The sequence below is a fragment of the Dasypus novemcinctus genome, chromosome 1 (genome assembly GCF_030445035.2).
Source record: "Dasypus novemcinctus isolate mDasNov1 chromosome 1, mDasNov1.1.hap2, whole genome shotgun sequence".
Lineage (NCBI taxonomy): Eukaryota > Metazoa > Chordata > Mammalia > Cingulata > Dasypodidae > Dasypus > Dasypus novemcinctus.
Genome location: NC_080673.1, coordinates 47,470,172 through 47,486,855, shown reverse-complemented (window position 1 = coordinate 47,486,855; position 16,684 = coordinate 47,470,172). Strand labels below are relative to the sequence as shown.

The 16,684-nt window shown below is 36.1% G+C and overlaps 1 protein-coding gene across 7 annotated transcripts in view; it reads right to left on the bottom strand.

Annotated features, from left to right (window-relative positions):
• The window catches only part of SLC10A7 (solute carrier family 10 member 7), a 278,259-nt gene that overhangs the window by 247,285 nt on the left and 14,290 nt on the right, over positions 1-16,684 (bottom strand). For all 7 annotated transcript variants that reach the window (XM_004456494.4, XM_023588241.2, XM_004456498.5 and 4 more), the window contains exons 3-4: positions 15,186-15,322; positions 10,825-10,900 (exon numbers count right to left, since the gene is read on the bottom strand). In XM_004456494.4, the coding sequence (XP_004456551.1) occupies positions 10,825-10,900; positions 15,186-15,322 (213 nt within the window). The remainder of the gene's footprint in view (positions 1-10,824; positions 10,901-15,185; positions 15,323-16,684) is intronic.

Genomic DNA, 16,684 nt, shown 5'->3' with positions numbered 1-16,684 from the left:
AAAGCAAGGAACAGACAGGCCAAGTGATTGCTTGAAGCTGAGACAGTGACTGACAGATCAGATTTCCTTCTTACTACAGATTTCCCTCCTCTCCCTGGTGATTAGATCTACCCTAACAGCCTTTATAAATGTTTCAATGAATCTTATCTTCATGCATTAGATTAGGAGGATCAACTCCCTACTGATAATGCAAAATAGCCCTGAAATGTTTCATGCTCCCCTGATAAGCCAGAAATTGAACTTTCAGTCTCCATTTGGACAGTGAGGATCTTGATCTTTCACCTCTAGCAAAAATCTTCTCATGGCTATCATTTTAAAGTTAGTAATGAGTGCCTTCATTTGCCTTCCGAGCAGATAGAAAACCAATTTTAAATAAACTCAGACCACCATGACCTTAATCTATGACTTAAAGAGTTCACCACGTGTAATAATTTTCTTTGCCCAGGAGATCGTCTTAAATTTTCTTTGAAGAGATTTGGGGACTAACCCCATTGATTAAAGTACATACACACTTTTAACTTGTCACTTTTCTACTATACCTGGAGTCAAAGTGTTTCTTTAAAATATGTTTGGAATTCTGCATGTCTAAAGGGTTCTAAAATCAATCCTCTAACTAAAATATAATTTAAATGCCAGCTAAATATGCTTACATTAAAAGGAGTACACAGTCTTAACTCCAGTTTAGGCAAGACATCAGCCTAATGCCTCCAAATACCAAACAGACCAGATCCCTAACTTGATGTTTTGGTTCCTCAGACACAGCTGGGAGGGACCAAACTCAGATTAAATATCATTTTTTCTACACTTAAATAGGAAAACAATTATTTGATGATAAGGGATAATCCAAAGCTATTCCACTCCATCTTTGCCTATTTTTGGAGGTATACAACTTGAAATAGAGGTTTTAAGTAGTGTAAAATCAAACAAAATAGAAGTTTTTTGAACACAGGTGCCAGATGATACTCTACTTTTTAGTTCCTAAGGTAGAAGACATGTCTTACATAAACTGAGTGCTTACATAACTACTGGTTGAATACCACGTTTTATTTTTAAAGCTGATAGTGGATACACAGTTTATTATTACTCTTTAAGTTGGACATAAGTGTTTTACAGACCTTTCGTAGTATAATTTACTTCACAATTTTAAAAAGAAGCAGATTCCTGAGCCCCATCCACCAGACATTCTAATTCAATAGGTCTAGGGTGGTTATTTATTTCTCTACTCACTCCCTGTAATGGCGGTACAGGTGTTCCATGACATATATTTTGAGAAACAAAATTAAACAAACAAACAAACAAACATAAATAAACATTCTGCAACCAGTAAACTGCTATTAGTAGTGAAGGAAACTTAGACACAAATAACAGAGTTTAGCATAAAACATTACCCTCAAATCTTACTGGAAACTTTTTCTTAACTTGCCCTGATTTTAATCTATTATGATTCTTAGATGCTTTCTTTTCCTTTTTTTTTCCTTCAGAGATTTGAAGACAGACATTATTAATTATATATCTCCCCTACTCAGTTTAATGCCTAGACTTACAAAATTCTACAGTTACATAACTTTGCAACTTTACTTGGTAATTAACACCTCATACATACTTCACATTTTTTGGCAACAGCCTTCAGCTGAGTCGTTGCCGTTTTCAGCTTGCAAAATATTATCGAGGTAAAAGAAGATAGTGCATCTTTCCTCAAACTCTACCTTTCTTGCTTTCTGCATAAATGATGAAGAAATGAAATATCTCTACCAACAGCAGGAACACCACATAACTCTTTCTTCCCAAACATAGAACAATTTTCCAGCCTCATAAAACAGAAACATCTTTCATAAGAAGAATCCCTGTGGTAGTTACTTTAAGACATGTTATTTGAATTTAAATACAATTATTCCCTTGGCAATAAAAACCTTTGCATAGGTTTTGAAAACAAACTGTATTTTTACCATGGAACTTTACATTTGGAAGAGAAATTTAAACTGAACAAATGGTTTTAAACAGAAAAATAAGTGTTCCTATCTCACATCTCCCACTTTAGAATAAAATATAATTTTGATGCAACTTCTTTCTTATATTTAGCAATGAAATCAGGGTTCCCTGGATCTAATTATTTTTTCTATTATTTATAAAAGAAATTACAAGTTCACACACACAAGCAAATACCACACCCACACTCCACCACCTCACCAATCAGACAATGTCAACAGTACATTCCACAGCCTTGCAGGGTTAAAAGAAAAAAAAATTTATCTGAGAAGTTGTGAGTTAATAAAACAATCATGCATATCATATAGTATTCCCATACATCGCCCTCCCCACCACCACCTTACATTGTTGTGACACATTCGTTACATATGATGAAAGAACATCATCATAATATTACTGCTAACTGTAGTCCATAGAGCCTCACAATTTTGAAAACTAAATTTAAAACACTTGAATGAATAAACAATAATCACAAAAATAACCGAACCAGATTTCCAGGATTTAAATAAAGTACTTTAAAATTTAAGTCACAAAATCTGACTGTTAGCTACACCCTTAAAACAGTCTCATTTAAAAACCTAAAGAATACATTAGCATAACAGTGCATATACATTGTTATGCACATACATTGAGTTCCTTCTGCTGCTAAAAATTATTATAAATTCTAATTGGCTGACTGAAATAAAAATAACCTAAGCAATAAAAAAAGAAATCATTTTTTAACTGTAACAAAATTTAGTAAGGCTACTTATCACCAATATACAAGTTGTGAGGTTAAAAGATGCAATAATTGGTTCAACTCATGACAAAATCTTTTGATTATCAATAATTTTACCCAAATGCATTTAAAATGAAAAGTGTCTAAGTAATAGCAAAAAAATTTTCTTCCTAAATTATATAAAAACTTTGAAAATCAAGATATTTGGAGGATGTATGCAGGCATAATCATATGAAATACATCCTCCAAACTATTAAAAACACACTGCACAGTCACACATTTTCTTAAGTGTATTGCATATAGAAGCATAAACTATGAAGTTTAGTAACACAAAATTCAGAAGGAAAAATGTTTTCTTACATGTCGTAACCACTGCTAAAAATAGTTTGAAAGGACAGTGCTGATGAAAACGTGCTGTAACAGGTCTAATCAGGTGGAAAGCCACCTGAGTACAAAACTGATACGTGCAAAACAGAGCAGAGAATCACAGAGAAATGAAACCAGAAACTTCATCAAACTGTACATGATGCTGAACCTAAGTTTTTGACTTTTTCATTTACATACACAAATAAATTCACTTTACATCCTTACATTAGACCATTTCCAATATAGTATACTAAAGATTAATCTTCCATTTACATGTACTTCAATAAACATCTATATTCAGGTCTCCTAAAGCATTATTTTAGAAAAACAGAGAACTTACAATGATCTAATATCTCTAATTGCAGATCACTTTCTCACATAATCTGACATAAATATAAAATAGTCTATTCATTTTATATCACAAAATGTGACCAAACTGGACTTTGCAAACTTCGTTTCTGAAGCTCAATTTTCAATATTCATGAAAAATTATATCTTACTCCCCAGGTCTATAAAAAATGCTTGCTAATCATGAAGTTTCAAAATATAAGCATTTAAGAACTAGACCAACATTTTAAAAAACGGAGATAGTCCTAATTCAACATTATTAACACAGAATATTAATGTAAAGAATTTAAATATCTATGACGGAATGAACATGTAAATATACTTAAGAAGAATCTAATGCTATATGCTAATGTGAAGAAAATGTCTGAACTTTAAACTTCTGTCAAAAGTCATCTGGAAACAAAAAGGCATTTTTGTCTTTTAAATCAATGTAACCTATACAATTCTTGAGGAAATCAAAATAGAAACAAAGAAATGACATCTTTAAACCAATTAACACAAGTCTCTGTTATACCCAAAAAGGCTCTTTCTTCAGGTTCTTTCAAAATAATAGGGAGACAGAGCAGACACTATAACTCCCTGACACAATGCAAACCTGGTTAAATCCAACTAACTGCCAATTCCAATCCTACACCAAGAAGCTAAATGTTGCTAAGAGAAAGCACACAACCACAGTAGCTGCCTTCACTTTAAAGGCATGAGGCAATCTTACCACAGGAGGTAATTCTTTCTCTTGGTCAAAATGACAACTACACACCCTCTCTCTCCTCAAACCCCCAATAACTCCTAGTCATCATCACCCTCCACTGCTGCCCCTGATCCCTACTTCATTAAGAAAATAACAGTCATCAGAAGAGAACTCCCAAGTATACCTGCATCAAGTCTACCCATCTATATTGCATCTACAGTTCCCAACGCTGCCTTCCCTCCTATTACTAAGGACAAAAACCTAAGCACCTATTGAAAGACATGCCCTATACTCATAAAACTTGATCCCATTCTCTATGACCTAATCAAAAATATCACTCCAGCAATTTTTCACTGTTTCTCATATCAATAGTACCATTCCCATCAAGATGGAAACATGCTCTAATATCTGCACTTCAAAGAAAAATCTCCTGCTAAACACTGCCCTATTCCCCATATCCCCTTTTTTCATAAAGGACTCAATAAGTGCCAGTACTTCCTGTCTCCAGTTCCTCTCTTCCCTGTTTTTTCTTGAGCCCACTCCAAACAATCCTCCCACCCCCAACCCCACCCAGCAACACTCCACTAAAACCACTCAGGTCATGATTAGCTTAATCCAATAGGCAATTCTCAGAATCCACCTTAGGTATCAGCAAAATCTAACCCAGCTGACCATTCTCTTCTTCAAACACTTTCTTTACTTGGCTTCCAGGACACCTGGCTTCAGGATACCACACTCTTGTTTTCCCTTCCATCTCACTAGCAATGCTTGCTCTGTCTCCTTAGCTGGTAATCCATGACCCTGACCTCTTTTTTCTTTTAAGGTTTATTTTATTTATTTATCACCTGCCCCCCCCCCCATTGTTTGTGTTCTCTATGTCCATTTGCTCTGTGCACTCTGTGTCTGCTTGTCTTCTCTTTAGGAGACACCAGAACCGAACCCGGGACCTCCCATGTGGAAGAAAAGGGCTCGTTCACCTGAGCCACCTCAACTCCCTGATTTGTTATGTCTCTCACTGTCTTTCCTCTTTGTCTCTCTTTTGTTGCATCATCTTGTTGTGTTACCTCGCCATGCCTGCCCACCATGCCAGCTCACCTTCTCCAGGCACCAGGAACTGAACCCGGGACCTCTCATGTGGGAGGTGGAAGTCCAATCACTTGAGCCATATCTGCTTCCCCACCCTAACCTCTCAATGTTTAAGGGCTCCAGGGCTCAGTCTTGATAACTCCTGTGGGAGCCCAGTAGGTTCCCTGCCCTGGCTTCCCCTCCCTAAGGGAAACTCAGCCCACAGTTCCCAGCAGCCTCCATGCCTCAGTACACAAGGTAAAATGTATCAAACCTCTTTATAGAAGAACAATATACAGATGGCATCATAGATTCTAATTTTCTCCAGGCTGTACAATTCCTTCCTACAATAACATCACCAGACCACATTTATGTAACTCTGCTATAAAATGTCTTTGTTCCAAGACCCTATATATTGCCCCTCATTTTTGCACCTGTTTGCAGTGCACTACTTGATTCTTCAGCCTGGCGCCGCTGAAGACCCTCTCCAGTCCATAAGTCCCAACAAATAAAACTCATGTCTGATTATGTGCTAAGTGTGACCTTTGGTCTTGCTGCTGCCCTGACCCGTGCCCTTCAGGAGCTGGGTTGTAACAACAACAGGCAAGTAGCAAGCCAGGAGACTGAAGGATCACTGGCAGTAGCAGACATGATCTCCGGGAAGGGAGAATCCGTGGGAGAAATCCCAGGTTTGGCCTATAACGTCCATGTGGGGAGAGGTAGCTGCCCTCCAGGACAAGTGGGGACCGCTGAGAGAATACAGGGATGTCCAAAAAGTCTCTGGTATGTATACTGGCTGTGTTACAGCAGATGGCTGAGCAGCTGCATTTAAATAAGAAAAAGGGAGACTGCCAGAGAGCGGCAGCCATAGTATGGCCCACATTAAGAGATTTACAGGTGGCTACTAAGGCAGAACAAGTAGCAAAGGCCTCTGTGTGCCACTTAGAAAAATAGTTAGTTAGAAAGGGACATACACCTGACATAGGTGCAGATGAAAGATTCTTTAACTGATCACCTGCGCCAAGTTAATGATCCTGGATTGTAGATATGCTTGGACTAGTTTCTGCAGGCTGCTTCAAGTCCAGGTCCAGAGGGTATTAACCACCTCTGGGTAGGACCCTAAGGCATGGAACCCTATGGACTCCTCCCCAGATAAGAAAAGGAGGAAAAACAGGGAAAAGGCTAGATGTAACAAAATAGAATAATATAAATGTAACTTAAAACTTTTCTCTACTAGGCCAGGGAATTAAGAATCATAGTTTGTCCTGTAATTCCCCAATTTAAACCTTCTAACAGCCTTAAAATGAGGGTAATTAATTCAATTACCAAATTTCAGTAAGTAAAGAAAAAGTCCTTAAAAGCTATGGAAAGATCTTTTCTAAATTATGATTAAAACAAATTAAACAATATATATCCAGAACCTGGCAGTCAGTATGCTTTTAAGGTTATTCACAATTTTATTAAAGAAAAAAAAAGGTTTTAGCCTCCTTTGGTGGGAGGAAAAGGAAGAGCATTTCTTGCATGAACTATAATTGTTCCAATTTTATTGGCTTAGGTGTAATCTCCCTAGGTTTATAGGATACTAATAAAATAAACAAGCAGTATATGTATTAAATCTTTAAGATGATGAAGATTGTTAAGTTTGTGTTTAATAAAATTAGGAAAAAAGGTCTGTCCTAGGGTAAATAACTAGTTTTCCCCCAAAAAAAATGAGGAATGCAAGACAAGTCTTAAATGGATAAAAGTAAATTTCATAGGTTGTTAACTGTAATTTAATAAACTTATTTTAAAGTAAAAATAACTTATAGCTATAGAAAGTTTGCAAAAGCATTTTCTAAACTAAAATAGTTAAATGGCTAATTCCAGGAAGCCATTATTAACTAGAAACCTAAAGTAATAACGATAACAAAAAGTAACTTCATATCACGGAAACCTGTCAGAGGCCACCTCAATCTGCATATTAAGGTGGTGGTAGGGGAGGAAAAAAATCTTAATTCCATTGGGAATCTTGAGTTTTCATAAAATAATGTTTAAAAAGTAGTTTTTCCCAATACTGCTAAAATAAAATACCTGTTAACGTAATCATGGTAAAGGTGTAAAAGTAAAAGGTAAAGTAATAAAAATAGTTAAGTTCATTTAATACATTATAAATTGCATTGGAAGTGTTTGAAAGTATATTAAAAAATTAAGAGGTAAACTTCAGTATTGTCAAACTTCTTGTGCCCCCAGAACCCTGCATGCTGCCTCTCCATTTGAGTGATTGGCTAGGTTGGTCACCACAACCCCTAAAACAATAAAAGTATCTGCTGCACCTCTGGACAAGCTCCTGAAGTGGATGGAAATTATGTTGCTGTTTTGAACACCTGTGGCAGCCAGCAATGGCTTGATATGGCCAGATTTACAATTTACATTGCCTCCAGACTGGCTCTATTTGTTGTGCGAAAAGGTGCTGTGTACCAGACCGGTGGAACATTGGAGCCTCCCTAGGCCCAATAGTGCTGCAACATGCTGGCTGTGTGAAGAACATACTAAGTGGAGCAATAATTACCACAGTAATATAAGTAGAACTTAAACAAATACAATTGGCATTGTAGCCTGCTACCATGGAGAGACAACATATATGGTACTGCAAACCTGGAGCCTAGATCTATTAACTGCAGCTTAAAGAGGAATTTGTGCTTGATTAGTGTATTAATTAGTACTAAGTGCTGTACCTATATACTTGATGAATATAATAATTTCTATTCTAGATCATATGCGGAAGAATATTGAACATATTAAAGTCTTTGTAAGCTTAATTCATTTTCTAAGTTTATTTCTTCCAGAATCATCGCCTTCCAGAACAAGGTATTAGTTATGAAGGGATTTCATTCAGTTCAAACCACAGTGCCGGACCCACTCTCCCTTCAAAATAAGAATGTCAACTCTCTGAGGGGGAAGTTAGTGTAGTTTAATATAGGAAACAGGGAAGGCAGCTGGGTTGCAATATCTCCCTAATTTACATTTTCAATCTAGACCACTCTCTAAACCCCAGACTCCTAACTAATCATTTAACTGAACTTTATATTTGGATAATTTAATAGGCATCTTACATCAAAAAACAAACTCTTGATCTTTACCCACATAGTAGACAATACAAGTGTTCACCACTATTCAGTTCCCTCTTTCAGGGTACATAAATGATAGCACATGGTGAAGTCATGTGACTTGTTCTGGCCAATTGTACCCAAAGTGAAAAGCACATTTGTGTTTCTCCGTTTTCCTGCTGTTGCAACAAAATGCCTGTTTTCCATCTGGATGGTAGAGCTTCTATCTCTCAAGTTTCCCTTATGATGGCAAAAGATTTCCCCATTGACCTAAATGGAACATGTACCATCAGCAAGAAATAAACTTACATGTTTAGCCACTGAGATTTTACAGTTTTTAGTGACCACAGCATAGTGTAACCTACCCAGACTAATCTCTCCAAAACTACTATCACCTAGGACACAACTCAACATCAGTATGCCTATTCTTCCAGGTGTTGAGCCAAAACCCTTGGAGTTATTCCTGAACCCCTTTTTCTCTTATATCCCCTATTCAGTTTGTCAGCATATCTTTTACCAATCCAGGTTCCAAACACCTTTAACTGCCTCTATTATCACTCTGTTCTTCAAAAAAACAATGTTAAGAAAATGAAAATACAAGCTGCAAAGTGGGAAAAAATATTTATAAAGCACATATCTGATGGATTAGTATCCAAAATATATGAAACTCTCAAAATTCAACAATAAGAAAACCCATCCAATTAAAAAAAAAGCAAAAGGTATGAATAGACATTTCACAAAAGACATGTGGATGGCAAATAAGCACATGAAAAGATGCTCAACTCATTAGTCACTAGGAAATGCAAATTAAAACCACAGTGAAACATAAGACTGTACAACACAGTGAACCCTATTGTAAACAATGAACTATAGTTAATAGTGCAATTGTAAAAATGTTCTTTCATGAATTGTAACAAATGTGCCATATTAATGCAAGGTGTTAATAATAGGGCAGTACATGGGAACTCTGTTTTATGCATGATTTTTATGTAAGCCTACAACTTCTCTAATGAAAAAAATAAAACTTCTCTTACTGGGAAAATATTGATCACAGTATCTGATGCACAATAGGCACTCAATAAAAGTTGAGTTGATTAAAAAAACACCTACACAAGATATCACCGGACATGTTAGCATAGCTGTTATTAAAAAGACTAACAAGGGAAACGGACTTGGCCCAGTGGTTAGGGCGTCCGTCTACCACATGGGAGTTCCGCGGTTCAAACCGCAGGCCTCCTTGACCTGTGTGGAGCTGGCCCATGTGCAGCACTGATGCACGCAAGGAGTGCTGCGCCAGGCAGGGGTGTCCCCTGCGTAGGGGAGCCCCACGCGTAAGGAGTGCGCCCCATAAAGAGAGCCGGCCAGCGCGAAAGTGCAGCCTGCCCAGGAATGGCGCCACCCACACTTCCGTGCGGACAACAGAAGCGGACAAAGAAACAAGACACAACAAATAGACACAGAGAACAGACAACGGGGGGGGGGGGGGGCGGGGGGGGAATTACATAAATAAAAAAATCTTTAAAAAAAAAAAGACTAACAATATCAATAACTGACAAGGATATGGAGAACTGGAACTCTCATACATTGCTGGTTTGGATATAAAATGGTACAACCAAAAATACGTCAAATGTAAGCTATGGATTATAGTTAGCTGTAATATTTTTGTGATGTTCTTTCATCATTTGTAATAAATATTCCACAACAATACAAGGTATTGGTGTAAAGTGATGAATGAGAATCCTGTATGTTATGCATGATTGTTTTGCAAGCTCACAACTTCTATAATAAAAAAAGAAAAGAAAAAGATGGTAACTAAAAAAGGAAAAATAAATCATTTGCATCATTTAACCCTTAAAAAAACAGTACAACCACTTTGGAAAATAGCTGGCAATTTCTTAAAAAGTTTAACATGTATCTGTGATAAGAGTACTTGTATATGGAAGTTGCAATTGTCTATCACAGAAACTTTATAGGTGATTTATAGCTCCTTCAAAAAGAATCCTCTTGGATGAAGACAAAAGACATTCTTATGCTTTCCTACTATTTACTTTAATTTTTACCCACTTTATTCATTCTTAACATATTTATTGAGTACCCGCTATATTCTTTTTTTTTTTAAAAAAGAGGCTTAATGAAGTATACTTGACATCCAATAAATTGTTCATACTTAAAGTATACAATGTGATATTTACCATTAAACTTACATTGACCCTTTTCCTATTGAGTTTGTTTGTTACAGTTTTTTTAAGAACTAACCAGTGGCCAAAGTCTGTGAATCTTGGATGAAAACTCCTTTTCATTGGATTCCTCTGTCTTTTTTCTCTCAGTTTCCCACTGGGTTAAAAAATAAAATCTCTACTTCATTCATTTCTTTTGCTCTTTTCTTTGAAATCCTAAATTCCATTCATCATAACCAATTTTAGTATCATCCTAATACATGAATATAACCACTTCTTTCAAATTCTGCTGTGATTATGGGTTTTCTGCAACATGACTACTTCATGTTCAAAACAGGCATTGAAGCACAGTACCCACTTATGTTTGAAAAAGTTAACACCATGACTCACCTCATTTCCACCAACTGCCTTGGTTAAAATCACTGCAGAAGACACAGGGGGAGGCATGCAACCTACTGTCTGCAAACTGTAAAATAAAAGAAAATGCAATTGTAAATAGTTTTCATGACACTCACTCTAAAACAGCAGAGCTGAGAAAATTAAAATAGAAGTGTTTATTAATGCACATGCCCTGGTTAGTTTAGATAATTCTATGTTCAGCAACATGGTCTAGAAGATAATACAAATGCATGGGTTCTAAGCAAGCGTAACAGAATGATTTTGTTTTTTAGTAATTTAAGCTCTTATTTTATCATTCAAAAAACAGTCAAGTCATAGTGAGTGTAATCATTGAAACATAATCGAAATGGTTAATCATTTTGTTAAGTGTATATAATCTTAGGTTATTTTAAGTTAAAGCAAAAATCAACCTGTCTTTGCTTTTTCAATCTTTCCTTCACTTCTGGTCCTTTTACGTACAAAGAAACAGAGGTCTCCCTAACTTAAAAAAAAAATCTCTAGGAACTGATGTGGCATGGGAGGTCCCAGGTTTGGTTCCTGGTGCCTCCCGAAAAAATAAAAACAAGCAATAAGCAAAACAAATGAAAAAACCAACTCAGGGAAGCCAATATGGCTCAGTGGTTGAGCACCAGTTTCCCACACATGAGGTCCCAAGTTCAATTCCTAGTCCAAAGTACCTCACGAAAAAAAAATCCCTAAACAATATATAGAGTGTCTTCTACAGGTAGATATTACAGAAAGCTATTTTAAAAAGCATGACATTATTTTTGCCTTCAAGGAGGCAGAAAACTCAATACACAAATAAAGATAACTAACAACAAAATTAATACTGTTGCCTCCTCTATGTACAATCCTACTTTTTCATTGTTGATTAGGCTGATTTTCTTTAAGTGTTCTACCTCCATAAACACTGAGCTCACTCTGTTTATTCCCCTGGATCCTGACTTCTAGCCCTTCTACTAGTAAAAACAGTAATATTAAAACCACCCAGTGATTTTCCAATCACTAAATCCAGTATTTTTTCCCCAACCTCATTTTCCTTTCCTTCTTCCTTCTCAAGGCACTCTATTTTCTTGGTTATCATGGTACTTCATCATTTTGATTTTTATCTCCTATTTTTTTTAAACCAGGCTTCCTCTCAATCTTACTTACAAATCTTCCAAAGTAGGTATACTTTCAAATCTACATTTCTAATGCTAACTACCTTTCCTAAATGTATAGCTGCCTATGACTGCTACCTCAAACTAAACAAGTCTAATACTGAATTTATATGTTTTCTAACAAATCAACTTCTCCTCTGAATTTATCTGTTTTTGCCAGTGGGACACGTTTTTTTTTTAATGATCCAGTTTGGAACTTTGTAATTATGTCTTCTCCTCATGCTCCTCATAAATCAGTCACCACAACCAACTTTCCATTCTTCTAATGACTACCTCCATCATTCCCACTCAGATACTTTTTGCTCAAGTCTGGATACCACAAATGCTTGCTGAATCATCTCCCTACATCCATTCTTTTCTTCAATAAAGCAAGGTAAGGAGTAATGTATCGAAATATATTTATTTCAATGACTTAAACACCATCCTGAGGTAGGAATCTCCAACTTCCTCAAGTTAAATAAGTGTGTACTCTCAAAGCGGGGAGGGGAACAAGAAAAAGTGAGCTAGGATAAACTTTCTGTAAGTTAAGTTAGGCTAAGTATACAATCCTTCAAGTTTAATATCCTAAACTGAGACCTGTAGGCTTGTTATATTTAGCAGACTGAAATTGCAAGTGCTACTCTTCCATTAATATCCCCAGTACAATGGTACCAAATTAATCCTGCTTAATAATCACTTTTTAGCATGTTTTTCTCCTTTTTAGCACTTTTAAGAGCTCTCCATCATCTGTAGATTCAAACCTAACTCCTTAGCCCAGTAGTTCAGGCCTTCCATGATCTGGGCCTAATGAAATTTTTTATCTTTGTCTCTCATTAATGCCTCATCTTGAACTCTCCACTTTTGGAGTACACAACCTTTCTGAACCTCTTACCCCATAACCATTTCACCATTCATCTGAAAAATCAGATGCTGCCCCCTTTTGGTTGGTTACTATTTTATACATACGTCTTATGTACCTAACAGGATTTCCTGAAGTTCCCTGAAGACAAGTAAAGTGACTTAGTATTTCCCATTCCTTGATTGCCATACACATGGCAGTAAATATCAGTTCTTGATACACATCACACATTATTGCTCTAGTAATGTCATCATATTTATGTGGCATTTCATCTTTTCTGTGAAACTTTATGTTCATTATCTTAAACTCTATCTGGCAAAAAATAAAATAAAGTGAAATACTCTTGATTTCCCCCTCTTCTCCTAACCTGTTTCTTTCCAGCTAAGTAAATGTTGCCACCAATTACCCGATAGCTCATACTGAAAACCCAGAAATCTTCTTACTCTCTGTCCAGTTCACTCTACATCCTAACCACCAGTAGGTTCTGAGGGCTTTTATTTCAAAATATCCTGCATACATTCATATCTCTCTAATGGACTACTACCTCACAACACTAGCATTCAAGGTAGTCTCTTAGCTGTCTTCTCTGGCCCCTCTATCATCTATTCTTCAAACAGAATATTTGCAAATATAAATGATATAAATGAGACCACATCACTTTCTCATTTGAAACCTTCCAATAGAATGCTGTAGCACTCAGAATAAAAGCTGATCCATGGTCTACAAGGTTCTGTGTGGCCTGCCTCCTGCTTACCTCTAAACACCAAGTCATCCTATTCTTCCCCTTTCTCACCAGCCTCTGGCCATTATGTCACTTTACAGACCATAGAATATGCCGGTTTATTCCTCTCTCGGCACATTCTGTTTGCTTAGAACATTCTGCCCTCAAGACTCTGCATTCTTTTTTTTTTTTAAAAGATTTACTTTTTATTTATTTCTCTCCCCTTCCCCCTGCCCCCCTCCATCTGCTCTCTGTGTCCATTTGCTGTGTGATCTTCTTGCATTCTTGTCAGCGGCACTGGGAATCTGTGTCTCTTTTTGTTGCATCATCTTGCTGCATCAGCTCTCCTTGCGTGCGGCATCACTCCTGGGTGGACTGTGCTTTTTTCGCATGGTGCGGCTCTCCTTGCACATGGGCTCCTCTATGCAGGGGACACCCCTGCGTGGCATGGCACTCTTTGCGCGCATCAGCACTGCACGTGCTCCAGCTCACCACATGGGTCAGGAGGCCCTGGGTTTGAACTCTGGGCCTCCCATATGGTAGGTAGATGTTCTATCAGTTGAGCCAAATCCACTTCCCAGGCCTCTGCATTCTAAAGTAGTTACCGGTCTGCCCACCTAAGCGTCTCAATCCTGCCACACTATTTTACTCTCTTCATAGCACTTATTTCTATCTTACTCTACTATTTACTTATTTATTGACAATTGCATACCCTGAATCTTCCCAAAGCTCAAAACTAGGTGATACTTTACCAGTCTTGTTCACTGTTGCTTTCCCAGCCCTACAATAATTCCTAGTACATAGTAGGAACTAAATAAATAACTTGAATAAATGAATAAGTGAGCAATCAATATTACCAAAATAGTTACAATGTAGGTAGTAAAAGTATGGCTATCCTAATTTCTTAGGGGAAATTGAGGCCCAAAACTGTTAAATGACTTTCCCCAAAGTCATACAGCAAGTTAAAGGACAAGGTCAGAACTCAGTGTTCAGACACGAGTTCAGTCTTTTAACCATGGTGCTAAAATGTGCAGTTAGTTTTAAACCACTTCAAATACTTTAAAAAAAAATAAAAAAACACTAAATCCTTTTAATATAAAAAGCAACATTTTTAATGGAAAAAAGATTCTTTTAAAATCTATTCTTCAACTATTACATCAAACATAAAATAGAATAAGTACAAAATTAAATGTTTGTCCCATTTTTTTCCTTTCCGTACAAGTTTTAAAAAAACATACTATGCTCATCCATTACCTTTACACATCTGTTAAGATGTAGAAGGCAAAATTTAAAGCACCTATTGACATTTTATATTATTAATATATATACAGATCTTACATCCTCTATTCCCTTCCATTTTTTATCCCATTGTCATTCTTTAAAATTCCCAGAAAAGTGTCCATCTTAGAACCTTATGATTAAGCATGAAGGTATATTTTAAGGTTCTGTTATAAATTCTTTGATCCATTTCCTTAAAGAAACATCACTTTAAAGGAGAATGATAATGTTAAAAGTATTTTTACTTCACTTAAATGTATGATACATAAGTCCCTTTATATTAGTTGCCAAAGAAACAAAAATGTCACTAAAGATGCCCCATTAAGAGTTGACCCCTCAAAAGATTTAAACATACCCTTTTAAGAGCCATTCATTGATGGGTGTGATTGATAAAAACTGGAGAAAAAGCCATATTGTTGCTGGGAAGAATGCAAGTGTAAAGATCTGAACAAAAAGATGCAGTTTTAAATGCATCAAAGCACTGGTCAGCTCCTAGAAAAATGAAGGACACAAAATAACAAGTGTAAGAAAACTATTTCTAAAGAGCAAATGCTACTAAAATAACATCAAATTTAGAATTATTTTATAGCTAAAATTTTTACCTATAAGGATATACATAAAAGACAGAACTAAGAGAAAAAAAAGTCACTTATGATTATTACACAGTATTTTTATATAAATTTTCTGAAATATTCTTACTTCTTTTAACTATCAGTTTACCCCCAACAATTCAGATTTATAAAATTCTAGAACAGGATTAAGACAGTATGAATTTGAGAATTGTTGACACTGTAAACAAATATGTTTATTTACTTTCATTAAAAATAATCTTGTTTAAAAATTTTAGCAAGACTTATTTTAATTAACTATAATTAATCTCTATTCATTAAATCGACCTAATAAATCCTTAATTTAATAGGATATAACAGAGTCTACACAAAAGTATTTTTAAAAGTGTTTTCCCCAATGATATTCTATAATTTTAAAATGGCTTTTTCTCCAAAATTTGCTCACTAGATTTCTTTGTTGCTAACATTTACTGAATAACAGGTATATGCTAGGCTCTGAGCTTAGCACTTTATGTCTGCTATTTAATTGAATCCTCTCCCAACAAGCCCTTTAAACAGTTATTATTACCCCTATTTTAATGGTAAGGAAATTGAGGCTGAGAGGTACTATGCAGTGAAGCTTAGAATCAAATCCATTTCTGACATGCTCTTAAGCCCACACCTGCTTTTTCCATTCTATCACACCACAGTCCCAGGAGGAAAAAAAAAAAGCACATTAAACATAACAAACCAGGCACATCTTAGAATCTCGCAACTAAAAATGGATACTCAATTAACTTTTGGGGCTCAAATACATACAAACTATCAAACATTTGCATTTGAATTTCTTTTTTAGTTATGTAGTTTAGTTCAAATAAAACAATTTCAGAATGTAGTAGAAAAATTATAGTCCTTAAAACATACAGGCAGTTACTAAAATAAGATATCAGAGATTTGCTGTTCATAAATGTAGCACTGTAATTGTCCCCCTAGACTGTTCAGGTAAGAAGTGCAGGAGATCCTCAGCCTCAGAAACATTAGCCTAAGTTTAACAGTTTAATAAACAGCAGGTTAATGCAGACTCATTCTCTGATAATCAAGTTCTGGGATCTGTCTCAGCAGCTTCCACTATCTGTCTCCCTGTGTAGAGACACACAGCAGTTTCTGTGAAATAGCAAGACATCTCTGATGATAACTAAGGAACTCTGATGATAACTAAGGAACTAATTTAGGGTCACTGGACAACACTGGGCAGACCGGAAGCCACACTGGTTTCTTGAATCAGGCCCAGTTATTAGACAATAAA